At 45.4% G+C, this 21,594-nt stretch overlaps 1 protein-coding gene across 1 annotated transcript in view; it reads left to right on the top strand.

The window, feature by feature from the left end:
* GLG1 (golgi glycoprotein 1) overlaps positions 1-20,769 on the top strand; it is an 85,590-nt gene extending 64,821 nt beyond the window's left edge. Inside the window, exons 13-26 of the mRNA XM_056862636.1 lie at positions 1,824-1,910; positions 3,478-3,540; positions 3,751-3,864; positions 4,786-4,874; positions 5,007-5,124; positions 5,854-5,946; positions 8,075-8,212; positions 9,346-9,469; positions 10,580-10,722; positions 13,253-13,354; positions 14,634-14,741; positions 15,492-15,612; positions 16,334-16,440; positions 20,440-20,769. Coding sequence (XP_056718614.1) covers positions 1,824-1,910; positions 3,478-3,540; positions 3,751-3,864; positions 4,786-4,874; positions 5,007-5,124; positions 5,854-5,946; positions 8,075-8,212; positions 9,346-9,469; positions 10,580-10,722; positions 13,253-13,354; positions 14,634-14,741; positions 15,492-15,612; positions 16,334-16,440; positions 20,440-20,607 — 1,575 coding nt within the window. The 3' untranslated portion in view covers positions 20,608-20,769. The remainder of the gene's footprint in view (positions 1-1,823; positions 1,911-3,477; positions 3,541-3,750; positions 3,865-4,785; positions 4,875-5,006; positions 5,125-5,853; positions 5,947-8,074; positions 8,213-9,345; positions 9,470-10,579; positions 10,723-13,252; positions 13,355-14,633; positions 14,742-15,491; positions 15,613-16,333; positions 16,441-20,439) is intronic.
* Positions 20,770-21,594: the final 825 nt, after the last annotated feature.

Here is a 21,594-nt window from a genome sequence, read left to right as displayed (position 1 = left end):
TCACTTTTGAGGAGGAAAAAAGTGCGTGTTATTGAGCGAAAAATACGGTATCTCTAGATAAATGTAAATATCTCTGATTAACGAAATGTTTTGTTAGAATCATTCTAAAAGTGATTTCTATGACAAATTGTTTATTGAGAATTGGTAATCATCTTATATCCATAAGTTGGCAATTTGACTGACATATATACTCTAAGTAACACGACTATACATTTAGATAAATGCAAACTTACTTGACTAATGTAAATGCTTGTTGAATGATAGCTTAAATATTGACTAAGCTCTTAAGTAAAAGCACTATTTTGTACATATAAATTTATCAGATGGTTTTCTTCCCATCCCTCCCTTTTTCCTTCTGTATCCCTTCAATAAAAAAAAGAAAGGTGGTTCCTGCTCCCCTCGAGACTTGTGCAGAGGAATGTTACCCTCTACCCAATAGCTCTAGAACTTCCTGGAGTTGCCTTTCGTGGAACCGGTGCGTGTGAATGCACGGGAGACCAGTTAAACATCAGTGACAAGTAAACAGCCCACTTATTATCTCAGCAACTTGGTTTGCTTGTGTTAGGCTGAAAGATGGGACTTGGCCAAGGATGCACGGCAAACTTTGAGGGCGGCTTTGTGTGGTGAGAGGCAGGGTTTCTCGCATTCTTGCCCTGCCTTCTAGCCACTGTACCTCTCTGCCGCTGAGCAAGACATCAACAAATGCCTTCAGCCAATTAGCTTCGGTTTTCAAGATGTCAAGAAATTAGCCTCCAGCAAATTATGCTGGAGGTTAATTAAAGGAAACAGCAGACTGTTAAAAGGAGACCTGCTGTGGTAATCTGTTTCTGACAGGTAGAAGCTTAAAGGCATCTTCATACTTCATCCATAAATATTTCTTAAGTGCCTGATAAGTAACAACCTGGGTATATAAGAAAAGTGTAGCACTACAGTGTAGCAATATGTTGCAACATACAGTGGTTGCTAGTAACCTTGTTGGTCCAAAGTAAAATCCCAAATGCTAAAGGAAAATGGCTGCCTGCAGTTGAAAATATAAAACCCCACTAGTTGATCAAATGGGTCTTCAGTACTAAAAATACATCACTTTGGAGTAAGAGAAACATTTGGTCAGCTACTGGTTTCAGTTGGAGGCTGCCATTATCTCTTTTTCCGTAATCTGTTCATGACTATCTTCCTTTCGACACAGTGCAGACCAGTAGCTTCAAGACCCAAAACATCTCCCCACTTCTTTTTAAGCATTCAGCCTGATAGTTCCAGCAGAGTTAAAAACTACCAAACCCTTACACCCTGTGCTGTTTTGTATTCTCCTATTAAAGTACTCTGTGTTTTTAATAAATTGGTTTTCTCTTGTTGGGAAAGCAGAACAAATGACCAGTACCTTTTTTGTATTCAGGCTTAAAAAAAATTCTAACAATTAAAAGCAATTAGAGTTTCTTTTGGCTTTGAAATGTTGCTGTGTTCACACAACTTGAGCTTACTCTGTAAAGCAGGAAGCGACTTTATACGCACGTGCATCAGAAGGGAACCAAGAGGTTTTTGCAGCAGCCTGTTAATTTATTCCTACCTAGAGCAAGGATAAGCGACTCTTGGACAAGGGGTTGTGTTGGGTGATGAAAGCTGCTAGAATCCGCAGCAGGGGTGTGATAGAGAGAAGGAGCTTTGACCGCCCTGCTCCCCGGGAAGACCAGCCACCTTGGAGGCTGTGGTGTGTTCTGAGAGCAATAAGGAGGTTCAGCCAGGGGATTCTCAGGGGAGCTTCAAGACAAACCTTTTTCCCGGCACTGCCTTGTACCGGGTTAAGATTATTTATGTGTCCTGTTTAGGAACTCGAGTGCCTCCAGGACCATCTGGATGACTTGGTGGCTGACTGCAAGGACATTGTTGGAAACCTTACGGAACTGGAATCTGAGGTAAAGGAGCTTGGTTTAAATTCAAAGACGATCTCAAATGTTGTGGCAGTTGCATTTGCCCTTTGTGATAGATTGCCCAACGGTAGTAATGCGAATGAAAATTTGTTTGCATTTGTTTTGTTTTTTTAAATCATATCTTGCTTTTTCATCACACTGATGCACAAGGCATTCTAACCATTAAAGGAAGAAGGGGGAGGACCGGACTTTAAATGGCTGTCCAGAAAGTAGCTCAAGCCACGTATCGCCAGGTCTACCGTATATACTCGAGTATAAGCCGAGTTTTTTAGTCATGATTTTTGGATTAAAAAACTCACCTTGGCTTATACTCGGGTCAATATGGTAATTCGCCTGCTGGGCCCTCTCCCAGCGCGCTCCCACCGGCCAGCTGATGGGCGGGCTGTCCCGCCTTCTACCCCCCATCCCACCCGATCGCACCTTCTGCGCTGCGGTGGTGGTGGATTCTTACCCCACTCCACTCCACCCCATCCGATCGCGCCTTTTGCGCGGCGGCGGCAGTTTCTTCACCCCGCATCCCACCCCACCCCGCCTTCTGCTGTGCAGCGGCGGTTTCTTCCCCACCACCTCCCCCACCTCCCCCCCACCTCACCTGGGCCGGTCCTCCTGCTTGCCAGCTCACCTGGGCCGGTCCTTGCCGCTTGCGCGCAGGGAGGGGGCTGCCGCCGCTGCCACCGCCTGCCTGCGCGCCTGGAGCCCGGTCAGGTAAGCCTGCGGGGTGGGGGGTGCATTTCCCCCTCCATTTATACTTGGGTGCCTAATTTTACCCCATTTTGGGGGTGAAATTAGGCACCTCAGCTTATACTCGGGTCGGCTTATACCCGAGTATATACGGTATATTGGGAGTGAAGTACAGTCAAGTAAATGAATGCCCACCCCTTATTCTTTGCAGAAAGTATGTTCTGGTTTCTGCTGTTGTCCAAATGCAAAATCGAAGTGTTAAGAACAAAACTAAAACCAAGTAAAACACTCTTCAGTGACACATTAACAGTAAAACAAGGACCCCGAAGACACCAATTAAAACCCACCCACAAAGTGATAGATTTTTACCTGGTATAGTAGAAAGTGATAGATTTTACCTGGTATAGTAGAAAACCACAGTGGTTGGCCAGGCAAATAGGTTTGGGTGGGTATTTCAGAGACGAGGTGCCATAGCAGAGAAGGCCATATTCTGGTAGCCATTCACTTTACAGCAGACGGGGCAGTTTTGTATGGCTGTATGTGTAAGCTGTGACTTTAACGGCAGGTATGACTTCCTGAAATCCTGTGGGTTTTATTCAAATCTCCTTTGCTTGTGGCAGATGTTTTGGTCTGCAAGATTAAAGGGATATTTGCTGAAATGGGTTATTGCTTCTGAGGACTCATATTCTGCTATGAACATTGCTCTCCTTGCAGGAAGCTTCTTGTCCTGTCTGTAGAGAGCTTAGTTGGTTGTTCATTGCATTTGAAAGTGTGCACTGTAATGCACACTATGGAAGGCCTCATGAAATGTTGGCCTTGTCATGTTGGGAGTAACTTTGGGGACTAAACACATACTTACTCCCTCTTGCAGGATATCCAGATCGAAGCTTTGCTTATGCGAGCATGTGAGCCAATAATCCAGACCTTCTGCCATGTAAGTGAATCCTGTGTTTATTTGTACTGCGCTGTGGAAACAAAAAGGGAGTTGCAGTCTTGCATTCCAGTGTTATTGTGGGCCAACCATGAGCACTGTGCGTATGCTGTGATATTGCGGTAGTGGGAATTCAGCCTTAGCTTTCATTTTTGAAGAGTCAAGATTCTATCTTCTCTTTCTCCCTCCTGCCCCTGGCAAATCCAAATTCAGGAAGTGGCAGACAACCAGATTGACTCGGGGGACCTCATGGAGTGCCTCATTCAGAACAAACACCAGAAAGAGATGAACGAGAAGTGTGCAGTGGGCGTCACGCACTTCCAGCTGGTGAGTGTGCCAGCCTCGCAGCACTTCTTAGCGTGACTCCGACTGGGAGTTGGTGACAGTCAAGGCCAGTTTCTGGGAACCAAGAAGAAGGAGAAGAGTTGGTTTTTATATGCTGACTTTCTCTACCACTTAAGGAAGAATCAAACTGGCTTAACAATCACTTTCCTTTCCCCTCCCCACAACAGACATCCTGTGAGGTAGGTGAGGCTGAGAGGGTGTGACTTGCCCAAGGTCACCCAGCTGACTTCATATGGAGGAGTGGGGAGACAACTCCACTTCATCAGATTAGCGTCCACCTCTCCTGTGGAGGAGTGGGGAATCAAACCCTGTTCTCCAGACTAGAGTCCACTGCTCCAAACCACCGCTCTTAACCACTGTGCCATGTTGGCTCACCAAGCTTCCAAGGCTTGCTCCCCTTTCCTTTCCTTTCCTTTCCTTTCCTTTCCTTTCCTTTCCTTTCCTTTCCTTTCCTTTCCTTTCCTTTCCTTTCCTTTCATTTCCTTTCCTTTATCCCTTAGAAGCTCCTTGATCCATTGATCTTGAGCAGTGTAAATCTAATGTTTGACGGATATAAAGACTGAAATAAATCTTGCCACTGACAATTGCTCCCACCTTCAGTGCTCCTGTAGCTGATTCGCTCCCAGTAAACTTCCTGATTCTCAGTTTGCACCCTTGAATTACATTTCAGCCACTTCTTAATAGGCATTGGTCTTTCCAGTTTGCATGGCCGGTGGAGCCGATGGTTAACCCCTGTGTCTGGGCTTGTATGTTTTAGCCATCCTGGAACTCTGGAAGGGCTGGGATAGAGCAAAGTGGAGAAGCCCCTAAGGCTAGTCGATGGCCCACTGCTGTGCTCTGTGAAGGACTTGACCTTGAAAAGAGCTCTGTTAACTTTTTTTTCTGGCTGTCTGCCCTCCACAGCTTCAGATGAAGGATTTCAGGTTCTCTTACAAATTCAAAATGGCCTGCAAGGAGGATGTGCTGAAGCTGTGTGCCAACATCAAGAAAAAGTATGTAGAGAGACTTTTTGGGGGTGTGGGTTGTTCTCTAAAGAAACTGCTGTGTTTTGAATCTGGCCAGAGCAGAGAGCTTTGGCCTTTGGTTCAGAGCGAAGCAGTAACGCTTTCCCCTCCCCCTTTCAGGGTGGACGTGGTCATCTGCCTGAGCACCACTGTGCGCAACGACACCCTGCAGGATGGGAAGGAGCACCGCGTCTCCATGAAGTGCCGCAAGCAGCTACGTGTCGAAGAACTGGAAATGGTAAACAGCTGCCTGTTTTGGAGAAGGGCCGTGGCTCAATAGTAGAGCATCTGCTTGGCACGCAGAATGTCCCATGTTCAGTCCCCGGCATCTCCAGTTAAAGGGATCAAGTAGGAGGTGATGTGAAAGACCTCAGCCTGAGACCCTGGGGAGCCATGGCCGATCTTCAGCGGACAATACGGAGCTTGATGGACCAATGCTCTGATTCTGTACAAGGCAACTTCACGTGTTCATATATTGGATGTTGGTGATAGGAGTTACTTCCAGAGCAAGAGCTGGAATTGACAAAATCCCTTTCTTAGTGTATCTACCTTGCGTGCCCATCAAAATGCCTGGCTGCCCTTCGGAGCCAGTTTGTTCCTGTCTAATTGACACTCCTCTCCTTACTGTGTTTTGAATCTGGCTTATGGCAGGTTTCTGTTCACATGTTGGCTTTTAAGGGGCCAATGCCGCCCCCAGCAGCTGGAATCTGAGGATCTTCATTAGCCAGCTTGTTTGGACTAAGCTGTTTCCTGAGAGTGTCTGCTTAGGTGACCTAAATGACATTTTTCCTGGGTAGGTGGGTGACAGATGCATAGGCAAGGGAGATGTGGTTTGAGCCATAGCTATCCTTTATGGTCTAACCCAAAGTGGTGCATGTACTTGCTATGTTCTCTAGTGCGCTTTTAAAATAGAATGGCATGCTTCCATTCCCCTTTGGGTTCTAAATGTCATGATTTTGCCTTGCAGACTGAGGATATCCGTCTAGAACCAGACCTTTTTGAAACTTGCAAAAATGACATCAAGAGCTACTGTCAGAACGTTCCATATGGCAATGCCCAGGTGACTGACTGGCCTTGGATTTTTTTCTCGTTGTTTTACTGACTTCTGATTGTTAACAGGGGCAATTATGAGGCTCTTTAAAAAAACAATCTTCTGCTAACACCCTTTCCTTATACAAAAATAACCTTTATGTTTCCAGCAAACCCAAACTACTATTATGGTGTACGTGTGTCCAAGTAGTCCTTTTTTTGTGCAGAACATAATTTGCATAATTTATGTGCATCTTTTTTTAAAAAGGGGGATAAAGTATACATGTACATATGCACACATACAAACATATACCCAACATAAGGAAGCCAGGAAAAGCAGGAAAGGATCCTACAGGTTGAACAAGTGTATATCAGAAGCCAAGTCTAGACATTCCAAAAATTGATTCCAGATTTTTTCCTAAATGTTTGTACGATTTGTGGTCTTCTGTAAAGAGTCTACTTCTTAAGAGCCAGTTTGCATGCACACTCCTCCGCAAAGGAAGCTTCGGCTTGCCAAGCAGGTAGTACCAGGTGCTCAGCAATAACCATCATTTGAGATCCAAGTTTGCTTAGAGGCAGCTAGCACCCATATATGGGAACGTAGCCTAAAGTTCACGGTGTAAATTCAATGGAGCAAGAAAAATTCACTGTTAAATTAATTTACTTGTCTGCCTCTGAGGGGGAAAAAAATATCCCCAGGATCTTATAGGGCCTTTTTTGCCACATTGTCAGAAATTTGAATTACCATAAAGGTCGCTTATGCATGGGAGTTTTACCTGAGGTTTGTTGCTTGCTGGACCCACACTTTCGTCTCACAAAGCTATGCACCAGCAATCTCCAAGCTCAAAACAAGAAGCTTGTGGGTCCCCGCCCCTTGAAATACCGCTTTGTAATTGACTGTAATGCTTAGAAGTCGTCCCGTCCCCGTCCCCCCACGAAACCCAAGTACTGGGTCAAAAAGCATTTTAAAAAGCAAAAAACAAAATTGAGCTCCTTAAAAGGAATGGGGGAGGGGACCCAAGCTTCATTTCTAAATGCCTCTCTTCTGCTCAGAAAGAACTCCAAGGAAGCATTTGAATCCCCGCCTCTTGATACACTTTGTAATTGGCTGTAGTTCTTTCTGTGAGAGAAACATCCCTCCCCCAAGCTTCCTTGTCCCGCACTTTGCCTTATGCATGGGTATTTAAAGTGGGCTGAGCTCAGGGGAGAGGGAAGAGTCAGGTTAATAGAGGAACGGGAAGTCCCGGGATTTGTGAGGGCTGGCTACGAGGTCATCTCTAATGGAGGGAAAACTCATGCATAATTCCAAGGAACAACCCAGACAGACCGGGCACAAACGTGAGTGAAAGGACCCATGCATAACTGACCAAAAATTAATGAGAGACTTAATGACTAGTGAAGGTGGAAATGTTTCAGGTTTAAGGCCCTGTCCATTATTATGAGCCCTGTGGTGCAGAGTAGTAAGCTGCAGTACTGCAGTCCAAGCTCTGTTCACAACCTGAGTTCGATCCCAACAGAAGTTGGTTTCAGGTAGCCGGCTCAAGGTTGACTCAGCCTTCCATCCTTCCGAGGTCGGTAAAATGAGTACCCAGCTTGCTGGGGGTAAAGGGAAGATGACTGGGGAAGGCACTGGCAAACCACCCCGTAAACAAAGTCTGCCTAGTAAATGGGATGTGACGTCACCCCATGGGTCAGGAATGACCCAGTGCTTGCACAGGGGACCTTTACCTTTTTACCATTATTGCTCTTAAAATTTCTTAGCTTTTTCCTGTTGAATCTGTTCTTTTAAGCTACATGTTTTCAATATAATATCTTCCATCCTTGTAATGTGTATTCATTGTGTTGGAAGCCTCGCTGAGCCCAGTGGGGTATAAATCTAATAAATAATTATGATGATATATAATAAACCTGCTCAAACTACATTACCCATAATGTACTTCAGGCGAGGTCCCATCAGAACAATTCCACTATTGCTCCTGTCCGAAACAAGATGCAGCTTAATATAATCTGAAAATGCTTTCCCCTTTTTGTTCCATGGTATCCTGTATCATTATTTAGATATGTGGATCAGCCTCTTCCTAAATCCTTCCCAGAGATTCCCCCCCCCCCCAGTGGCCAGTTCTCCCCACGGTTTTCTTAGCAATGCTGTTTAATTACAGATTATTGAGTGCCTGAAGGAAAACAAGAAACAGCTCAACACCCGCTGCCACCAGAAAGTCTTCAGGCTCCAGGAGACAGAGATGATGGATCCGGAGCTGGACTATACTCTCATGCGAGTCTGCAAGCAGATGATCAAGGTGAGGGCAGCTGGTTGGTGGGAGAAGCTGGGGCGAGTTTCCTTCTGCAGAGGGGCTGGCAGGACACTTCTAATGGAACTTCCCCCCCCGGGGGATGCATATATAGGTGAGGTTCACTCTTGGATTTTGCTGGAAAGATCTGTGGTTGCATAGAGTGGAGTCCTGCCAGCTGCTGGTCATGCAAAGAAAAACGAAAACCCATGTGAGATTCTTGGGTTGTGGTGGCTTCCACACTTGTTCCTGTGAGGCAGAAGCATCCACAGGCTGCTTTGGCAAGGGATGAATGACTAAAGATGCCAATACTCTTGCTGAAAATAGATTTTAGGTTCAGGTTTTAGGTTCACGGTTGAACCCCTGAGTCAAGGGCTTCTCCTCCTCTCCCACTCCCAGCTGGTTGGAGATCAGGGAGGGAGGAGAGGCCCGAGGGAAGCTTCACAACTGGAATCGGGAGCAGCCTTTTGCCCCGCCTGCAGTTCAGTGTTAGGCCTCCAGAAGGTGGCATTGTGGGTCAGAGGTGCTGCAGAGGGCAGCGCAGCAAAAAAGCTGCTGCTGCAGGAAATGCTTGACGGGTGGCCGAGTTACTCAACAGCTGCCAGGATTATGCCTGTTCTATGTCCCAGTTTGGGCTGTGGAATGGTATAGTATAGCCCGATCTCGTCAGATCTGGGAAGCTAAGCTGGGTCGGTACTTGGAAGAGAGACTTCCAAGGAGGACTCTGCAGAGAAAGGCGATGACAAACCACCTCTGCTTAATCGCTTGCCTTGAAAACCCCACCAGGAGTCACTATGTCCGCTGCAACTTCATGGCACTTTACACACACACACACACACATGTCCCAGTTTCCAGTTCTGCCTTTAATTCATTGCTTCCTTGATGTTTCTGTGCAGTCGTACATGGTGTAGTCGTTGCCTCTCTCAGCGGTCATGTAGCAGCTTTAAGAACTCATCCAATTCTGACTGAACAGCCTCGCAGCATACTTAAAAAATGAGCCGGATATATCTGCGGTAGCAATAGGCAGACAAGGGGTGTGTGTTCGGAGGGGAAGAGCACAACCAAGGGCAGAAGATGCTTTTTCCTTGCCGAATTCAAGTTTTGTCTTGCCAGCTGACTACTCCCTCCGTTTCTGTTGCCAGAGATTCTGTCCAGAAGCAGATGCAAAGAACATGCTGCAGTGTTTGAAGCAGAACAAGAACAGTGAGCTGATGGATCCCAAATGCAAGCAAATGATCACCAAGCGCCAGATCACACAGAACACAGGTAACAACTGGGTTGCTGCTTGAGATTAGGATGGCCCCAGGACCTCTTCTCCTCCCCCCCACCGCCTTTCCGGGGACTGTTTCCGCACCTGTTCAGCTGCCCTTTGCTTTTGAGATTTCAGAACGCATGGAATGCACACACTCATTTCCTAAATGTTCACTTTTATTACATTTCACATTACAGTACATTAATAAGAACATAAGAAAGGCCCTGCTGGATCAGACCAAGGCCCATCAAGTCCAGCAGTCTGTTCACACAGTGGCCAACCAGGTGCCTCTAGGAAGCCCACAAACAAGATGACTGCAGCAGCATTATCCTGCCTGTGCTTCACAGCACTTAATATAATAATAATATTACATTATTACATTTTCCCAAGAGCAATCGCCATTTGTTACATTAAAAAAAAACAAATGATATAACTAAAGAAAAGAAAACATGTATGTGTATAACAGAACTTAAACGTTTAAATAATACAAAGTGTTCTTGTAGGTTATCCGGGCTGTGTAACCGTGGTCTTGGAATTTTCTTTCCTGACGTTTCGCCAGCAACTGTGGCAGGCATCTTCAGAGTAGTTACACAGCCCGGATAACCTACAAGAACCAATGAACTCTGACCGTGAAAGCCTTCGACAATAATACAAAGTGTATTAAGCCTTTTGAGGCCTTTTGCTTTCTTTACATAAAAACAGCTCGGTTATCAATATCATAATTTCATTTCAACGCAGATAACTAGATTTTAAAAGTTTCCAACATTCATCAAAGCACAATTTCTGCAACCTGCCATGCGTGTCCTTACTCTTAAGTACTTCTTCATAATGATAAAGGCTATAGGCTGTAAAAAAAAAGCAAACAAACACAAGCAGTTGAATTCCATTGCTACTGTCATTCCCCCCCCCCCTTTCTGCATTGCTCTGGAATTGTCACACACATGCAGCCGCTTCAGTTTCCAGAGGGGTTCAGAGTACTCATAACTTTGCTGCATGAAAAGCAACTAACTGAGAGAGTTTCAGCTGTACTTTGCTTAGTTAAGCCTGTGCGATTTTGCTGGCTGGTGCTGCCTTCCCTAGCAGTCTGTCTCAAATGCTGATGCCGCTCCTTTCCTCCTTGATAGATTACCGCCTGAACCCGGTGCTCAGGAAGGCCTGCAAAGCAGACATCCCGAAATTTTGTCAGAGCATTCTGAACAAGGCCAAGGATGACTCGGAGCTGGAAGGGCAGGTCATATCCTGCTTGAAACTGAAATATGCAGACCAGGTGACTCAGGAGCATGGGTTGTCAGGGCTCTGAGCCCATGAGAATGTGCATTTGCTGTCTGGCTGCTGGACAACTTGGCATTTCAAAGGCAGTAAGATCGGCTCCTAACTTGAAACTTGAATCCTGTTCTGCCTTAGAGTGTAGAGGCTTAGAGCCTATCTACTCTTTACAGTCACCCTATGAAAACCGGCCATGATCTTTTTGGAATTCTGAAGGTTTCCTCAGGCAGTGAAAACTAGAGGACGTCTTCCATTGGGATCCATCTGAGTACCTTTCTCCATCCTCTTTGTGCTTACCTGGCAGCTCAGTGATCCCTGCTTGCTTCTCTCTTTCTCACTTCCCCCTCCCCCACCCCGGAACCCTTTGGAGAAAATTTGCTGCTAAAGGGCCTAGTACCATAGACACTGGAGAGAGAGAGGCAGCCAGTTGCAGTCTGATCTCCTCAAGCTTTCTCTCCCTCTGTCTGGGGAAGCTTTCAGAATTCTTAACAGCCATGGCCTATTTAATGCAATGTGGGCCTAGGACATCGAGAAAGCTGCCTACTCCCATACTGAACCAAATTGCAGTTAAGATTCTCTTTGGAGGTCCTACTCCGTATTCCCTCACCATCTACCTGGTGGTTAGCTATGTGGGACAGAGTCCTCTTTGCAGTGGCGTCAAGACTGAGGAACCTCCATTTCTAGTCTGCCCACCTACCTCACTGTCTTTAGGCATCCGGCTTAAAGCAGTTCTGTAGTGGGGAGCTTTTGAGCTGCCCTGTCGGGGTTGTATTTAACATGGAGATGTCCTGCAGCTGAAAGACTGTTATTATGTTTTAAAAAGGTAAAAGTAAAGGTCCCCTGTGCAAGCACCGGGTCATTCCTGACCCATGGGGTGACAACACATCCCGACGTTTCCTAGGCAGACTTTGTTTATGGGGTGGTTTGCCAGTGCCTTCCCCAGTCATCTTCCCTTTACTGCCAACAAGCTGACCTTGGAAAGATGGAAGGCTGAGTCAACCTTTTTACTGACCTTGGAAAGATGGAAGGCTGAGTCAACCTTGATCCAGCTACCTGAAACCAACTTCTGTTGGGATCGAACTCAGGTTGTGAGCAGAGTTTGGACTGCAGTACTGCAGATTACCACTCTGCGCCACGGGGCTCCTATTATGTTTTACTGTTACATTATTTTTCTTGCTAGAGTGCTTTTTAGTTCACTGTGATTTTAATAGCATTTTAGCTTTTAATTGTGCTTTAACTCTCTGGGGGGCTTATACCGGAAGGGGATATAAATGCTTCAATAGTAATTAATGTATCCAGGCTCTTAGTAAGAGTTGTGATTGCTTTGGGCTGTTGTTTTGTTGCACCTCAGGCTTAGCTTCAGGCTGTCAAGTGCTGCTTCACACATGACTTCCTGGTAAACCACAGTTTGTCCTAGAAGCTGTGGGTTTGTTTTATTTTTTTTGCAGCATTTGAAACTGGCCTATCTATGGGAAAGATACCACTTGTGAAACAGACTTTCCCCTCCATTTGACTTAAGCACTTTTTTAAAATACTTGAAATACATACTTGGCAAGGAAGTAATATTGCAGCTCTTGTGTATACCTGGGTATGCTGGATAATGCTGAATAGCTCCATGTTCATTGGTATTCCTTAAAGCAGTTGTACTCGCTCCACGGCTCGCGGAGGGCCACGTTCACGCTTACCATTAACCAAAAAAGCCACACTTCCATTCTTGGCATGAGGCTTGCAGCTTAACCCATTTCTCTGGTGGCAGTTGCTTCAAGGTGGAAACCAACTGCCAACCACAAGCCCTATCTAGGGAAAGGCCTTGCCCAATTTCCTGAAACACGGGGTAGGTATTCCATTGGGGGACAGGTGCTCAGAAGACCTACAGGTGGGTCCCAAGCTACTGAGTGAGTACCGCTGTTTTAAAAGAGCAGTGTCTGACTTGTCTGTTACTGGGTTGCCCATTGCTGGTGAACCTTGGGAGTCTTAGCCCATCTGTAAGTACCATGGAGAGCAACTTCACATTTCACTGTGGCAGGTGTTGGTGTAGCATGAATATACCTTGGCTGCTGCCTAAACATTCAAAGCCTGAAGAGGGAGGCAGGTGTTCCTGTGTACGTTTTGGGAGTGCACACCACCTCTTAGATGTAGCACATTAACTGGTGGCAAGCAAGGCATCAGTTGGGTACCAAAAATGTGGTCCTGTGTGGTATGGGGTTTATTGATCTGGGAAGCAGTGGGCAGACCGTCCAGCATCTGGTGTGCCCCAGCTCACAGGCATGGATGTTGTGGGAGTTGTTTCAGTGGTGCATATGGACTGTGCAAGCGCATACACCCTCAGGAGGCAGTAGCAATGCCTGGAAGGGGGAGGTATATTCCTTTTCTTTTAGTACTATATCATCAAAGGGAGTGGGAGCAGACCCTGGTGCTTCATTCACTAGGGGAAGACAGAGGTACAGGGGACCAAATGATGCTCCTTCAGCTGAACGACCAGTAAGGCTCCGGGAATCAGGTGGGTCAAACCTGTCATTCTCTTCCAACAGCGTCTCTCTCCGGACTGTGAAGACCAGATCCGAGTGATCCTTGAGGAATCGGCTCTTGATTATCGGTTAGATCCTCAGCTGCAGATGCACTGCTCGGATGAGGTGGGAGCTTCCAAATGTAGTCTGTCTTGTAAGCTCCTGTCTTGTAAGCTCCTGGTAGGGCACTTTCCAGTAATGTAAAATTGCCCTTACAGCTGTCATCTTTTTGTGGCCATTGCTTCTGCTTACCAAAGACATGTTCTAAGAGTCTCCTCTGAACGGAACAAAGCATTATGGAGTCACAATTCACACAAACAGTTCCTGCTGTAAATTTCTGTCACTTCTAGCCTTCCCCATGATTAAAGAGTGAGGCAGGGTTTTCTAATATTTAAGGATCTATTGGAGAGAAAAGCGCAGAAGATCTTGGGAGCCTTAATAGCATTGTGCTGCAGAGTAAATATTGCTTCAGTCAAGCTTTATCTTGGAGGTAGCTGTTGCTTGGAATCCTGTTCCTCCTGTGCTCCTTCCCACATATTGCTCAGGGTTTGTATTGAACACATGAAGCTGCCTTATATTGAATTAGACCCTTGGTCCATCCAAGTCAGTATTGTCTACTCAGACCAGCAGCGGCTCTCCAGGGTCTCAGGCAGAGGTCTTTCACATCACCTACTTGCCTAGTCCCTTTAACTGGAGATGCCGGGGATTGAACCTTGATCTTCTGCATGCCAAGCAGATGCTCTACCACTGAGCCACAGCCCCTCCTTTCAGTATTATCGGGAAATTAACACTGACTTGGGAGAGATCTGTGGAACAAACCACTCTCAGTCCTGCCCTGCCCTGGCCCACCAGTGTGAATTCCAAAGTGAACAGCTTCTGACTTTGATTCCAGGAAGCATCCATAATAGAAGGCACTTCGTGTAAGGTTGAACACAACACGTGAGTCAGACAGTTGGTCCATCAAAGTCAGCATTGTCCACTCTGATTGGCAGCTGCTCTCCAGGGTCTTAAGTAGAAGTCTTCCCCATCACCTGCTAGTTGATACTTTGAATTGGAGATGGAACTTGGGACCTTCTGCATGCCAAGCAGATGCCCTAAAACTGAGCCATGGCTCCTTCCCCGTGTGTTGTGTTGGTATCTTGTTTGTTGATAAAACTATAGCACATTAGCTCAATAACATGTGGATAAAATATAGGGAGCAGGAGAGTTCTGTCCCCCCTACCCTCAGTGGGAAAGTGCGATGGTGTTTTTTTCTTGCTCTCTAGCACTGCTTGGACCCTCTTATCACAGGGAAATAGGGGTGCTTAATTTTAAGGGACATGTCGTAGGATGAGCTGCTTGCCCATGGTTCCAGACCCAGGTCCTCATTCTAACGTGTTTTTCAATGTGTGTGTGTTTTTTAAAGATTTCCACCTTATGCGCAGAGGAAGCAGCAGCCCAGGAGCAGACGGGGCAAGTGGAAGAGTGTCTGAAAGTGAATCTGTTAAAAATTAAAGCGGATATGTGCAAAAAGGTAACAAATCAGTGTCCCTCATGGTGCGGGGGCAGAATGGGGTGGGTGGGGGGAAGAGAATGCAGCTCCTGGTTTTCCGGAACTCTTTCTGTGCAGTCCTGCTGGTGACTGTTCAGTCCCTTCGCATTGGAACTGGAGTCTGCCTCAGTTTCTTCCTGGGGTTCCTGGCGGTTGCTGTGTTCGGCTCCAGCTCTGCCGCCATTTGCTCATTAGCCCCCTTGTGTACAGTGAGGAGCATAAACACGGGTTTGCCCTCAGCCCTGTACTGCTCCCATGTGCTTCCCTTTGCCATTCGGTTGGGGAGTGATGCTCCAGAATGCATTGCTTTCTCTCAGATTATGACCCAGCAGTCACCGGAATGCCTTCATTACATTGAGCCTAGAATCTTCTAACATGCTGTATTTTGAACCTCACTTTAGCAGATTGAATGTTTTCAGCTGCAGAAGCTTCCTGACAGGCCTGGTTGCTTCATCCATTACACCCGTCCTCCATGGTTCACATTGGTTTCCCTGGCTCCCTTTAGGCCGCAGCTCAAGGCTCTGGTTTTAACCTGAATGATTGAACAATTACTACAAGGCTCTGGTTTTAACCTGAATGACTGCACAATTACTACACCATAGAGTCTGGTGTAGGATATGACAACTTTTGATTTTCCCTGCAACATCTGTTACATTTTGAGTACTGTTCAATCATGTTATAGCATGGGTTGGGTGAAGTTGAGAGTCTCAGTCGTAATCTTCCACCCTCCAGGAGGTGCTCAACATGCTGAAGGAGAGTAAAGCAGACATCTTTGTGGATCCCGTCCTTCATACGGCCTGTGCCCTCGACATCAAGCACCACTGTGCAGCCATTCCACCAGGACGAGGCCGACGTAAGTCTGGGCAGTGGCTGAAGAAGTGAGGAAATGCATGTGTGTGTGGGCACATGACAGCAGTCCAGCGTGGTGTAGTGGTTAAGAGCAGTGGTTTGGAGCAGTGGACTCTGATCTGGAGAACCGGGTTTGATTCCCCACTCCACATGAACGGTGGACTCTAATCTGGTGAACTGGATTTGTTTCCCCACTCTGACAAACGAAGCCAGCTGGGTGATCCTGGGCAAGTTACGGCTCTGTTAGAGCTCTCACAGCCTCACCTACCTCACACGGTGTTTGTTGTGGGGAGGGGAAGGTGATTGTAAGCCGGTTTGAGTCTCCCTTAAGTGATAGAGAAAGTCGGCATATAAAAACTCTTCTTCTCCTTCTTCTTGTTAGCGCTGTGATCTTACATGCCCTGAGCAGAGTTTATGGCGGTCACCTTGGTTGTATCCTGTTTTGTGTGCTTGCATGCTTGGGGTCTCTTTATAATGCATATTTGGCAGCTTCTGTGTGCGGCATGTTGGCACCATCTCAGTGTTTGATATTTGGAAATCAACACGTTCTGGAATTCAAACGCTGCATCTGGAAAAGGGCCAGCTGCAAGGCGAAAGCATTGTGGGTTACACTGGGCTTCTTCTTTGGCTGTGTCCGCATTTGCGCTGGGTGGAACTGGAGGACTTTTCCACAGGGCTATAAAGGGAGGGTGACCTTGGTAACACAGCCTTCTCTGGTTCTGCAGAAATGTCCTGCCTAATGGAGGCCTTGGAGGACAAGCGTGTCCGATTACAGCCCGAGTGTAAGAAGCGGCTTAATGATCGCATCGAGATGTGGAGCTATGCTGCGAAGGTGAGAAAGTGGCTGGGAGGAGACTCTTCGAATATGGTCAGTGGGAAAATTGGGGATGGCGCAGTCCAGGTCAATAGCAAGCGCCAAGTGTGGCGGGTGTGCTGCAGTGCTACAGGCCTTCATGAGTAGGGCTACTCTGTTAACGCACTGGCCTGGTCATTCTGTTGCAGGGTTAGGACTGAAAAAGCAAAATATATAGTGTTGTAAATAACGATGTACAATAGATACTGACAACACCAGGCTACAGAATCTAAACAGTTTATAAAGGGACTAACATCAAAAATTCGGAAGCATACAACGATCTATACAAATCACCTAGATATATACAAAAACTACAACCCAACCCCACAATAAGGTAAGAAATAAGTCCAACAAAATGTGATGAAGTCTGTGGGAGAACTTCAGCAAAGAAGAACACCAAAATGTTCAGTGTTCTTCTTTGCTGAAGTTCTCCCACGGACTTCATCACATTTTGCTTGACTTATTTCTTACCTTATTGTGGGGTTGGGTTGTAGTTTTTGCATGTATCTAGGTGATTTTATATAGATTGGGTTAGGACTGCAGACCAAGTGTGTCGATTTGATCTCTGAAACAACACTGAAGTTGACTCAAACTCACTTTGATAGCCCAGAATATAGGCCTAGAAAGCGTGGAATGTTGACAACAGTTGCAGGGAGGGGGGCAGTTACATTGCCTACATTATAGAATTCTGGGAAGGGAATTTTTTTTAAATAATTTTTTTATTATTTTTCTATCGTGATCAAACAGAGTATTCAACAATCAATATAAGTAAACATCAAAGTATAGATTCTAATTAATAATTGTTGAAAATACATCCATATATAGATAATAAAAAATAAAATATAAAAACTTCCCCTACACCTCCCTCAATCTTGTCATTTATTTGTTATCTTCTTTGTTTAAGATTCTAATCCTAATATTACAAACATTTATAAACATTTACTATTTCATTTACCTATTTTAAAATAAAGAGAAAAAAAACAGAAAGGAAAAAAGAACAGATATATAAAAATAAAAATGGATTAGATAATATGTAACATTTTTAACCTCCTTTAGAAATGAATATTCTAATTTCTCAGTTTCTCCCACATATCTAATGACTGTCAATTATGTTAATGTCATTAATTATTCTTTTTTTTATCAAAGCCAAACCGTTTAATCAGACCTTTTTAGTTAAATCCCCCCAAAAAACTAAACCCTTTGACCCAGTCTCTTTATCTTAAATTTCCAACATCTTCCTCTCTTTCCCAGAAGCTTTAAACGATGAAGGGCATCCATGGAAGTTGTTAATGTAGTTCCCTCTGTGAAAATTGATGTAAGATAGTGAATCTGCAACAGATTTTCTTCCATCCCCAAGGCGAAGAGAAAAATCCCGGTGTTTCCAGCTGTTTGCCCTTTTAAGTTCTCTCAGTTAACTTTGAAAAGTTCCTCAGGTAGTACATACAACCAAAAATCCAAGTCGCTTACATTCATCTCCATGGTTATCAGTCGGGTTGATTTGGTTTCTTCTTGCAGGTATATATCCTTCGGAAATCCTTCGTAGCTCTCCATCTCCTTTGCAGTGTTTAATTCTTCATTTAATGGTTTATCATTTGGGGAGCTTCCTTCTCACATCTCAGATCTCATTGTCATAATCCGGACTTTAATGTCCTTAAGATCTCCCAGAATTTCATCCAATTTCCGAATAGCAAGTTCATAGGTGTTGTTTGTCAAAGAGAAGAGACGATCCATGTATTTAATCTCACTTTCCATGGTTGCCACTTCTGGTGGTTAATTGAAGTTTAATTTGTAAAATCCAGACAGGAATATGTTGAGCTGTAGAATGATGTTGCGGGGGGTAGAGTAGAAAGTTGCACGTCTGCCTCCTTCCTTTTGCCTAGGAACTGGGGAAGTATTTGCCAGTTACTCAATGCCACACATACGGTCTCAAATCCCGTAGTGTTCTCACGATGGCAAACGATAGCTGATACTTCCGGGTAAGACGTGGCAAAGGAATTTGTTTACTCAGAAAAGCCTCCTCCCGGAAATAGGGAGGAATCTGCTCGTCCCTCCTCCTTACACTTCAGGATTTCCGATTGGTGGCTATACCGTCATTCAAATAGTCCCGATTTTGTGTCTATCCACCGATCAATTTGATTAAGATACTGTCGGCTTATCGAATGTTTTTAAATGTCAAAGAGTCAGCCAAATCTCAGATGGGAAGATTCGGATTCTTTAGATATTTTTTCCACTCCACTCCTTCAAAGCTTCCAATTCCAGGTAAAACAAAAGAGTTCTTATTACTTACTCAGATTTTACAAGAGTAGGTATTCTTGCTTAAATATCGTTGCTTAGATGGTAATAGATAGGTGAGAGCTGAGCCTAAAATCCAAAGAGATGTTCACGGGAGTGGTTCCCCCTCAAGCCAGACGGGACCTCGTCCAGGATTCCAAGAGTCGCACAATGGCTCTCTCGGCAAAATTGGGGGTCAAACCGTATTTCGTGGGCAGCAGGAGAAATCCTGTTTCTCAATCCACTATTTAGGATCGGGTAGGGGTGCAGGATTACACCCCAGATTTGAACAAATCTTGGTTCTCTTGGGAGCCCCCAAGAGACGTGGCACTCAGTTCAGCATCCCTAGTGGAAGTTAAATCCTGGGAAGGGAATTTTTGAGGTTAGCGGAGCAGGATTTTCAGACTGTTTCTCTTATGGGAACCAGTTCAGTTATTATAATAGCAGTCCTCATGAATCATATTCCTTTTCTCCTCTCCCTGATACCATTTTAAGCTGCAAAGGGAATAGAGCCTTTGATACCTTCTAGTATCCCAGGAGATAAATTAGAGTGGGGTTATTGTGAATCATGACGTTCACATCCCAACTCTCTCATACAGTATAAGGGGTAGGCTTGAGTCTAAAAGAACAGCTTCCTGGACTGTAGCTCTAGATGGAGGTAGGTGAACAGGCAGGGACTGATCTAGCCATGCAGCTTGTTGCTCTTTTGAAGGGTTTAAATAAATTACAGGTATTGCAGTATACAAATAATGAGCAAACGCACCTCCGCCCGTAGCCGTCTACATTGCACACGTTAACTGAATTTATGGCTTCATTGTCTGATATTACTTATGTGTCATAAAGGATAATTACTTCATTTCTGATGACACCTACAGTCCGAAGAAGGATATCGAAATGGGATACTAGCCGGCAAACCTGTCACTGTTGTGGTTTTGTGTTACATTATCAACACTTTTGCTTTTTGTGTTTGCTCATTATTTGTATACTGTAATACATGTTTTGTAATTTATTTGAACCTTTGTTGTTATTGCTATTTTGTAGCCACACGTTTTTAGATAAATGCCTTGTAACCTCTGGTGCTTTGTACTTTTGTTTTGGTTGCTTTTTTGGAGGGGGCAGCGGGGAAGAACTTCCAGTTCTTAAATCTTGCCCTCTTTCCCATGCAGTTTCTCGCAGGCCCCCAAACTGGTGACTGTCAAAATGTATTCATTTCTATACATTTTTTTAATTCAGATTTTTCTCCCCCAAGTCCTTTCTGTCCACATGTTACTGTTCAGTTAATCAATCTTTATTGGCATATTGGTTACAAAAGCAACTGTATAAAAGGATATCCAATAAATAAACAACAGTAAATAAAATTTATTTGTGGTAGCCATCAGGTAAGTTACGCTTAGTTCCTCGAATTCTTATGGCAGCTAGAAGAAACTTAGCTACCTTCTCCGAGGTACAAGAGTGCTGGTCAGCCAAAAGGAAAGCCACTTTGTCTTTTGCAGAGAGATATAAAATATCTTTTATCAGCAGCTCAGTATGAACTTTCCATAAACACTCATAATAGACACAATAGAGCAGCACATGGGTCATTGTCTCTGGTAGGTTCTGTGAACATGGGACATGTTACTGTTGTTTCCTGGCTTTGTTTTTGTGTAGCTTGAAAACAAGGCAACTCCTTTGCATTGGTTTTACCTTCTCTCCCTCCCTGTCTGCCAGGTTGCCCCAGCGGAAGGCTTTTCCGACCTCGCCATGCAGGTGTTGACCTCTCCCTCCAAAAACTACATTCTGTCCGTCATCAGCGTCGGCATCTGCATCCTCTTCCTGGTTGGCCTGATGTGTGGGCGCATCACCAAGCGAGTGACACGAGAGCTGAAGGACAGGTAGAGTCTGCCTTGCTAGCGGAAGGGAGGAAGGAAGACAGGCCTGCCCGGTGCCCCGTTTGTACAGCCCTCCTTTGTATAGTCTCCCTACCCACCTCCACCCCTCTTCGGAGAGTACAAGCGAATTAGAACAAGTGGCACGTGTCAGCTGAGTTTTCCCCATCTCGTCCATGGCATCTCCAACCGCAAGAACGAGTTGGCACGTGCAGCCGTGACAGCCCAGCCAGCAGCTTCGTTGCCCATCGTTAGCGACTGTTGTTTGCCTGCCTGTAGACAAGTCTTTCTTTTCTTCCTCTCTCTCTCTTTCTTCTCTCTTACTGTTGGAACTGCCCTCGCACTCCAAACCAGACTGACGCAACCTGCAGCTCAAGAGGTTTTTAAAGTTAAAATTTTTAAAAATCTGTTACAGGCGTAGCGTTTAGCAGTGGGACTTGGTGGGGGGAAGCGTCTGTGCTTCGTGGCTGGGCAGGAGGACTGAGGGGAGAAGGGGCATCACCCACCACTCACAGCTGGCCTTGCTTTGGACATCTGGTTCACTTTAGAGCAAGCACCTCCAGTGCAGAATCAAAAAGTTGCCTCCAGAGGACTGTCATCTCTACTGATCTTCTGCTTTTGTTCCTGTGTTTTGTTGCATTTGTTTTTCTTTTTTTATGGCTCTCCCTCCCCCCCTTGCAGTTTTTGCCAAAAGGCAACGCCTTTCGTTTTCCCCCCATCTTTGGGCTAAATTAACTATATATATATATTGACCAGGGTTAAAGAAACTCCAGTAGTCTTGAAGGTACCCCCTTGTGAAGCAGCATCACACCCTAAAAGCGAGCTGTTGGATAAGCCTTGGGGGGTGGGGGGGGGTGCAGTTGGTAACCAAGTGGGCATTCCCAGGAGGAAAACAGAAAGGTTTCGAGACTCCACTCCAGGGAGTGTAAAATGGGGTGGGCCACAGCTGGGGAACACTTTGCACACACACACACCGCCTTCCCAGTGTGGCTGTTCA

The sequence above is a fragment of the Euleptes europaea genome, chromosome 17 (genome assembly GCF_029931775.1).
Source record: "Euleptes europaea isolate rEulEur1 chromosome 17, rEulEur1.hap1, whole genome shotgun sequence".
Lineage (NCBI taxonomy): Eukaryota > Metazoa > Chordata > Lepidosauria > Squamata > Sphaerodactylidae > Euleptes > Euleptes europaea.
The sequence above is the reverse complement of the archived record's forward strand: the minus strand, read 5'-3'. Positions and strand labels throughout refer to the sequence as shown.